Below are 9,018 nucleotides of genomic sequence, written 5' to 3'. Positions count from 1 at the left end.
TACCAACGGCGTTCGTACGATATCGCTCCCTGAAAAAAACGTACAAAATAAAAGGAACGCCCTGTATATGCATTTATGTTTATGTATATTCTTGTCTCGTCACCGCGGTCTTAAATTAATGATGATATATAATAGTGACATATCGCTAAGCGCGTTATCAGCTTATCGATTCAGGTGTTCCATTGCGTGGGCGATCAACAAAGCAGAGACTACCTTCGATAAACGTAAATTCTGTAAATCTGAAACAGAGCACAAATCGCAAACGTTAATGTTCATTTTCAAACGTGCATATATTCACGCGAATCACCTTTGAACAATGAAATTTAATTTGTTTACAATTATGACTACATTTTCCCAAACGCACATTACGCAAACAATAGATGCACAGTCATTCGAATATCTGAATTAATAAACCTTGAGGTAACAAACGTCAATTCCATGTACCTTTCTTGCTGGATACATCAATTCGGTAAAAAGAAACATTGTTCAAGTATAAAAATCGTATATGCATGTATCACGACTCATAATTATATGTATAGCAGACGAAATTTCTATAAGAACACCATGATCTACTATCTATCGCCAAATATTATTATTTCTTAGCATTATGGTTTTTAATATTATTATCAAAATTGTTACCATTTTCATTCAGAATAGGAGCGTTCCTCTAACACATTTCGTTTTAACGTACATCAAAGAAAAGAAAAGGATCGAGAACTTTAGAAAGAAATAGGAAAGACGATAGAAGAAATTTATTTAAAAAAAAAAAAAAAAACCAGATCGTGAGGAAATCTTTCTGAATATAGTAATTTGTGCGCTAAGTTGGTATATCGAAAATGTAAGGAACAGCAACGAACTTCACGTGAGTGGAGTAACGATACAAGTCAGCAAGTGATCGAGAGGACCGTATCCGTGGACAGTTAAAGGGGTGTGCGCCCCGGTTACTTTGTGAATAAGTGTGGTTATTATATTTGACAATAAACTTTAATTCATACTATATGAATTGGAAATAACACGTTATCGATATGGGTAAGTCATCCGATAGATTTCCATGGATACATGTTCCTGAAATCATCGAATCTATACAGTGAATAGAAATGCTGGCATAATCGGTGGACAACTCGTCGAATTTTCCAACATTTGTACACAATTTTGACGCTTTGATCTTTCCAGGAGGATTACTCAGTTACTTTCGTAATTTGCTCGGGAGTCGGGAAATGCGAATTTTAATTCTGGGCCTGGATGGAGCCGGAAAAACTACGATTTTGTACAGGTTCGGTTGCACATTGACAAGCTTGTTAAGTTTCACTTGACAGTTTACGTTTTGCTCGCCTATATACACACTACAAAGTTATCGCTATATTGTAATTTATTCCTTGCAGTTGAATAATTTTAATATTTTTACACTTTGTAATTTTTTTTCACGAAGATAGAAAAAATAATTGAGATATATTGCATTAAAGTAATGAATCTAAGCAACCACTTGTACTGGTTCACGGACACGCGCGACCAAACCAAAACCAGTTGTAACTTGACATTGAGAATTTTAGCAATCTTATGTCAAGCATTCTTTTTGCACACATTTTACAAGAATGTTTACGATAAAACTTTTTGTTAATAATTTTTCATAATACGATAAGCTTTAAAACAATATGGAATGTATAATGGAACAAGAAGTTTCAGGTAGTTTTATTGCATTTTTGGTTTCTTGTGTAAACCTTGGTTTATCCTAAATCATGACTGAATAATATTAATGACTTCACTATTGCCTTTCATTTTATAATACTGCTAATAATTTATGATTTGTAAAAATCATTAAATTAAGAGAAAGAAATTTTATACTTTCATTAATTAGACTCAATGCTTTAAGATATTTGTTTTTTGAATAAAGAAAAAAATTGACTATATTTTTTGCAAGAATTTCACGTAATTGACGAATATTGCACATTCTTAGATTGCAGGTGGGTGAAGTTGTTACAACAATACCTACTATAGGATTCAATGTAGAGCAAGTTACATATAAAAATCTGAAGTTTCAAGTGTGGGATCTTGGTGGTCAAACTAGTATACGGTATGTTGAATGTATCAGATGTAATAAATGAAAATATATATTCCGTTTTGTTTGTTTAAATTTTTAGGAACGACGCGACGACACGCGAATGTTATTTCTCCAATGTGTACGTGTAATATCTTGATGATACGTGTATGTATTCTTTTTATTTACAGACCATATTGGAGGTGTTATTATTCAAACACAGATGCAATAATTTACGTTGTGGATTCAGCAGACAAAGATAGGATAGGCATATCAAAAGATGAATTAATTTACATGTTGAGGGTAAGTGTTATCATGTATAATAGGGACTCACAAACTTACAAAGGCTAACACACCAAGATGCGACATGTCTATTCTTATCAAAATTTTTGATATAAACAGAACATCAAAAGTCATTATACAAATATATATACATGTATACATAAATATATATATATATATATTTGTACATTTTTAGGAAGAGGAATTACAAGGTGCAATCTTGGTAGTCTTAGCGAACAAACAAGATATGGCAGGTTGTTTAAGCGTCGCGGAGGTACACCAGGCACTCGGATTGGATGCCCTCAAAAACAGAACGTTCCAAATATTTAAAACCTCCGCGACGAAAGACGAAGGACTCGATCAAGCGATGGATTGGTTGTCCAACGCGCTGCAAAGTAGAAAATGATTAACATTATCGAACAATCTTTTTTACCCGAGCCTTACTGAGAAGACTAGTCACACGACTGTCACTTTGAATCGCCCATGCTGAGCTGGGTGCATCATTACGTTTATTTATTATAATTATATTTTAAATAGCCTTACAATTTCCATCATGAATCTAAGCTAAAATTTATCATACCTTTCGTAATGTGAAGCACGGAATAAAGGCGAACGAAAAAATTTTATCTTTCTACGTAACTTAAAATGAAAATAAAAATAGAAAATCTTTTGATGTAAGTATTTTTTTGCACATCGATATCTGACATTTTTATCGTTACCACAATACTGTTTCTTTCTTTTTTTTCTTCGTTATTTTAACGATGTATTGACTTTTGTCACTGGTGAAGCAATACAACGTAAACATTTTTTAAACGAATTTTATAAGAAAAATACAAGTTTATTCTTGTAATTGGCGATAAAACTTATAGTGTATATTAAATATAAATACATCACGGTTTCCTACTTCATTATTCAAGGCTATCATTCATAGACATTGCAGTAAAATTAAAAATCGTTTAACGTGTCAACATTTTGGCACTGTGTGTGAATAATTATGTACATATGTGTAACTGGTTTAATTTCATTCATGTAATGTAAGAGACACCGAAATGTAAAAAGTTCTTTTCTACAAAAGAAAGAAAATGTGTGAACGCAAAAGGATTTTCTTTACGATCGAAGCACAATATCTTGAATACTGAAAAACTTGTTACATGGAATTGCAGAAAAAAAATCTAATACTGCCGTAAAAAAAAACGAGATTTGTATTCTGAGTGATGTTAATTTGAAAACACCTAAAAAAAAGAAAAGAGAAACGAAATGTACGTTGATAGTTTTCGTTTAAAAGTAAATTATTTGATTTTTAACTGTTTCAGTTCATATACCAAATAATAATAAATAATATTTAAGCACGTTGATCAAACGCATTTACTGAGCAGTGTATTGAAATTTGATAATTAATTTATGTATTTAAAATAAATATAGACACTATTTCATAATAAATATTTTAAGAATCAATTGCATTTTGACCAGTTATTTAAATTATCTAAACAAAAATAAATAAATAAATATATGATTTTAATTTGTTGACGTTGACGTTTTTATGTATTATAATTTAATATTACTTATTTTTGTGGTATAACGTTAACAATTTTCTATTGTCAAGCTAAACCAATTTGACATACTAAAAATAGCAACATGTACCTTCAAACGTGGGATGAGAAAGTACGATAGCATGAAAAAAACTATAATTTATTTAAATTAACAATAACTTACGTATTCGTTAATAATTATATTATACACATTCAACATTGTCTTTCAATGTTTGAGTTTTACCATTCTGGAATTCCAAATCTCTCAATACGTTTCATTTGAGTGTCTAATTCCATCTGTACCTTCTTTCTCATATAGAATATCGGGCAATCACGACTAAAAGAAGAAAAAGCGGTGATACGTCAATTCTGTTTCTGCAATTTTAATTTATCAGAGTGTAGTAATTTAATAATATCGTAAAACAAACCTCGTGCAAATCACTTCTTGATGAAGGCTTCCTTGACATCTCTGACATTCTGTCCATAACCTACAAAATTTTTCTTCCAACTTTCTACCGGCATATAATTCAGTCTGGAAAAATTCTGCCTCCTTTGGTTCGCAGTATTTACACAGAGCCACTTTCTCTCTATCCGGCGTCAACACAGCTTTACAGCCTAAACACACTTCCTTTTTACGCGTAAAGGCGGAAAGAGCACTGACTTTGGACGTAACGACGGACTTCGTGCGCGTATGATCCCCTTTCAGCAGAAGCGATTCCGCTTTATCGCCGAGAATTGGCTCGAAAATACGCACAAGAGGCTTGGACAATTGATTTTCTAAATAATAATTCGTGTCTATAGGAATATTGTTCTCTAACACATAAATTGGATCCTCCGCTTTTTGATAAGCTGGCGTTCCCTTCGTAGCTCTTATGAAAACATACGGTACTCTGTCCCCGAGTTTTGGCGCAATTCCAGCGTCACGTTTCTTTAGTTTCGCCGCTAATTCAACATGCGCTTGTTTTGCTGCATAATCAGTCTTAGTCAATTCTTTTGTAACCACCAACTGAGAAATATCAATACGATTACATAAAAGATCACTTATAATTTGTTTCGCATAATTTACGGCATCATTAGGATTCCTGTTATAAAAAAAAATTAATTTAATCGCTTATCACCTGACAGTAAAAATTAGTCGCATGGTGGTTTTAGAATTACTACTAACTAAAATTATAATAATATTACCAAATGTACGATAGATTTAATATTCACGTTACCTGTCGATGAGTAACTTTTGTAAACAAGTATTCATCATATTTGCTACCAAAGGACAGTTGTCTCTTCGTACGGTTTCAAGACCTTTGCAATCCATTTTATCGTACTTATCGGGACGCGTAAAGTACAAACCAGCGTATCGTTTTTTGTTAATTAATAAATACGGGAAATACACTTTCTCAAATTCTAGTTTTATAGGCTTGACAAACTTTGACGTTACGTATTCCGCAGCTTCCCTCCCAAGTTCCATTGCTTCCTCGATTGTCTTAACACCGAATTTAATCATAACGGAATCTGTGTCTCCGTATATAACCACGGCATCGTTTTTGTATCCCTTTGAAACACAATACTGTTCTTCTACTTCGTGTTTCGTTCGTTCTATCATGGTGCGTCCATATGCAGTTACACTCTGTTGCAATATGCTTATAAAAGAATATACTTCAACAATAAGATACATTTATATAGAAAGTGTTTGCTTTAGCGCGAATATATCGAATAATCGAATTTATCGAAAATAATCGAATTACGTTATGCCCAACTTTGTATTCCGAATGCTTGCGTTAAAGAAAACGCTTTATCTATGTTGTAGAATCTTACCGCCGATATGTCCAAGCACGGTAATTTCCCCATTTGTGCACCAGTGAAACCATACACAGAGTTGGCCGATACTTTTAAAGCATATTGTCTACCATCCAAAACTTTTTGCTTCAATGGGTCAGTCTCTTTCTTCAATTCAGCCTTCGCTATTTTCCTAGCCGTTAAAAGGTTCTCTAAGATTTCCGGAAGTATTCCTTTTCTAAGATTAGCTTTGACGAATAGAGAGTTATTCGGAGTTTTAGTTGTATCGTCGTTATCGATATTATATTTAACTTTTTTCTCATGATTCAACAGTGTTGTATAACATAAGTTGTGTGCCATAATAATACTGGGATACAAGGAACTGAAATCCAAAGTAGCAATTGGGTCACTATAATATCCACGTTTTGGTTCTATAACCGTTGCACCTTCGAATTGTTCGTCGCTAGCTTGGCTATGATGTACTGGCATCAAGTAATCTTTCTCTCGAGTCTGAAATAATATATCTGTAATATTGTTTGATCATTTATATTGGTAACTACAGTAGTTCCGCTCGGAACCGGCCGCGGACACTTAAGTGGGCACTACCGTATCAAAAGATGGTTATCGAGACCTACCTTTCTCAAAAGTTGTGAAACAACTTTTATCTGTTGTCCTCGAGTTAATAAACTGTAAATAGAAACTCCAGTAACTCTTGCCATTTCCATGTAAATGATAATACACATTAATTTATCCAGCAATCTGAGCGGTAAATATGCATCCTTCAAACAATAAACAGCAAGTCTTCGACGCGTCTGTGCGTCACCATTTTGTAAATCTGTAATAATACTATGGTGAACGTCTTCTTTCTGTTCTTGCAGAAAGTGGTAAGAGACAGCGTTCAAAGTGTAAGACCTTAATTTGTAATCTCTGACCAAAACCTAAATACAAAAATAATTTTAGGTTATTCCTGTGTGTAGCAGTACCCGAAATAGGATTAAACGCCATTGCATTTACCAATAATAGATCGAACGAAACTCTTCCTTCAAAATTGACAGATTTATTCTCGCGTCGTCCCATCTGCTTGCTCTGAAGTACTTGAGTTTTAATCACAGATTTGATATTTTTTATTCGACCAAGGTATTCAAAGTTCTTTACGTTAAGATGCTTTGCTCGATTAATTAAATAAGGGAAGTCGAAATTATTTATATTATACCCTGTAAAAATATCAGGATCCGACTGTCTGACGAAGTCAGCCCATTTCTAAAGAAAATAAAATGAAATTTACACGTACTGATTTGGTTTAAAAGCAATCGATGCGATAATGAAACTTTAAAAATGCGTTTATACCTCTAACATTACGCTTTCTTTATCGGAACTTATAACTTGACAACCAATGATAGGCGCGCATGTATTAAGCGTGAAAATGTTCCGTAAAAATGGTTCCGGTTCTCCTTGTCTTATTACCATGTTAGCAATTTGTATAACAGGGTCGTGATTCGGTTCAGGAAAAATACCTGAATTTGTAAATGAAGTTTATACTAGAAGTCTCGAGCCCTTTTTTTTCAACACCCTGTATCTATGGAAAACAAACGAGCTTATACCTTTGCGTCCAGCGCACTCAATATCGAAACTAAGTATTCTGAATGGTGCAAGTTTCGACCATTCTCCTTCTGGTGCATAACTAATAAAACCATCCCATGCAACATCTACTTCCAATTGACATCTTGTAGTCAATGGTAACATGTGCCCGTACTGGCCGCGCAATTTCCAAGTTTTCGCTGGCAATTCAATCCACGAGCATCCAACAACTGATCTGTCGACCATAAACCTTAAAACGAAGACAACAATGCATCGAAAAGAAAAAAACTGGAAACAGTAAAACCATATTTCGATGTATCTACGCACCTAACATCAAAATCAATATTGCTTTCGAAAGCCCTGTACTGGTGATTGAAGGTAGGAAAAATGATTTCGTTCTCGAGTAATCTCTTGCACGCGGCAATCAATCTCGGCACAGCTACTGTGATTTTTAGAAATAGTGATTTTTCACTCCCTGTATATCCATACATGTTCTGTTTGTATACTCTTTCAATGGCTAAAACAGCTTCTTGAATATTATGTGGATTCGACCTCATATCTTTCAAAATAGCTTTATCCAGAGCATCCTAAACAATACGTAGATATAAGATGAGTAATTAATAGAATACTCGAATTAAACAATACAAAATGATTTTAACGATGTGTACCTTAAATGGCTTGCAATGGTGATCCATAAAGTTAGATGGTGCTGAAACATACAAATAGGGAGAAAATCCATGGATGTGGCAACAAACAGAGTTTCCCTGCTCTGTAACACCGTACATCCTCATTATTGGTACAGGAGCTATTTTACTGCCCGGCATCCCAGGTAAGGGTACACCTTCATAAACAATTTCATAGAAACATGAGAAATCAGAAATTCTTCTCTTTTTAGTTCATTTCTTTTTGCAATAGTATTAATTTACCTAAATAATGGTCAATTTCTATTTGCTGAAAAATTAAGGAATCTATGTTTGGATTTAATTGTGATGGAGGAGGTCTACTCCACTTTGAAGATGTGTTTTCTTGTTCAGGACCCTGTTAAAAATAACTTTACATTACTAATTACAATTAACACTGTGATTCAGTTTTTGATAAACCTTTTTGTCATAAAAGTATATGTATTAAGCTATAATTTTATTTTATTCTTATATACCTCCTCATTAGTTTGGTATACATCTCCCACATCATCCTCCACTTCATCCATATTAGCCAATTCAGCTTCAAACGAGCCAGGATAATTGTCCTCATCTTCATCTCTATTTACAAATAAAAATTAAAATGAAAATATAACTACTGATTTAATAGCAAATCGATAAGTGTTCATTTTTAAAAACGAACGTTAAACAAGGAATCAAAAGAACACTGTTAAAATCATTAACGTTATTTTTATTTTGACGACGTACGAGAAACGGAAATTATTTCGACAACATATTTAAATATTCTAAATTCAGTTTGCGTCACTAAAATATTTGTCGTAACAGTTATTGAAAGAAAATATAATTACAAATGCACACGACGTACATGAAATAAGGTTAAAATAAAATACTCAACAAATACTGCAAATTATTACCGATATTTGGCCTTCTTTGCAGCAGAAGGTGTTGTAAAGGATTTCCTGTTCATCTTGCTTTGTTAAATTCTACGTAATATTTACGAAAAACACGAATAATTACACTACATCAATATTACACATCAAATGCAAAAGGCGCGAAATAGACTTTACTGCGTGGTTCGCCAAAACACGAAAGTCGAAAGTGCCTCTGAATATTCCCTAGCTTGGTGCTCGTAGTCAGTGGTTGACCACACTGCTGCTATCCA

General features: G+C 33.5%; 2 protein-coding genes across 4 annotated transcripts; one reads left to right on the top strand and one right to left on the bottom strand.

Moving 5' to 3' along the window:
* Window positions 1-183: 183 nt before the first annotated feature.
* Pold1 (DNA polymerase delta 1, catalytic subunit) lies at window positions 184-8,945 on the bottom strand. Of its 3 annotated transcripts, none has more exons than XR_013080362.1 (14): window positions 8,771-8,945; window positions 8,354-8,456; window positions 8,124-8,235; window positions 7,866-8,038; window positions 7,525-7,784; window positions 7,221-7,447; window positions 6,967-7,133; window positions 6,634-6,879; window positions 6,255-6,557; window positions 5,659-6,129; window positions 5,064-5,470; window positions 4,275-4,928; window positions 4,031-4,183; window positions 184-239 (listed from the first exon to the last, which is right to left on the bottom strand). XR_013080362.1 is itself a non-coding variant. In XM_076773532.1 (14 exons), the coding sequence occupies exons 1-14, from the start codon at window positions 8,821-8,823 to the stop codon at window positions 2,678-2,680; spliced, it is 3,297 nt and encodes a 1,098-aa protein (XP_076629647.1). In that variant the 5' UTR covers window positions 8,824-8,945; the 3' UTR covers window positions 1,904-2,677. The 3 variants fall into 3 exon arrangements, 1 of the variants encoding a protein (XP_076629647.1); XR_013080360.1 differs by lacking the exon at window positions 184-239 and adding an exon at window positions 1,904-2,705; XM_076773532.1 differs by lacking the exon at window positions 184-239 and adding an exon at window positions 1,904-2,705 and having other exon boundaries at window positions 4,091-4,183.
* Window positions 623-3,757, top strand: Arl1 (ADP ribosylation factor-like 1). Its single transcript, XM_076773734.1, has 5 exons — window positions 623-1,029; window positions 1,174-1,273; window positions 1,955-2,071; window positions 2,227-2,338; window positions 2,514-3,757. The coding sequence occupies exons 1-5, from the start codon at window positions 1,026-1,028 to the stop codon at window positions 2,721-2,723; spliced, it is 543 nt and encodes a 180-aa protein (XP_076629849.1). The 5' UTR covers window positions 623-1,025; the 3' UTR covers window positions 2,724-3,757.
* Window positions 8,946-9,018: the final 73 nt, after the last annotated feature.

Source organism: Colletes latitarsis, chromosome 1, assembly GCF_051014445.1.
Source record: "Colletes latitarsis isolate SP2378_abdomen chromosome 1, iyColLati1, whole genome shotgun sequence".
NCBI lineage: Eukaryota > Metazoa > Arthropoda > Insecta > Hymenoptera > Colletidae > Colletes > Colletes latitarsis.
This window is presented reverse-complemented; position numbering and strand designations above follow the sequence as displayed.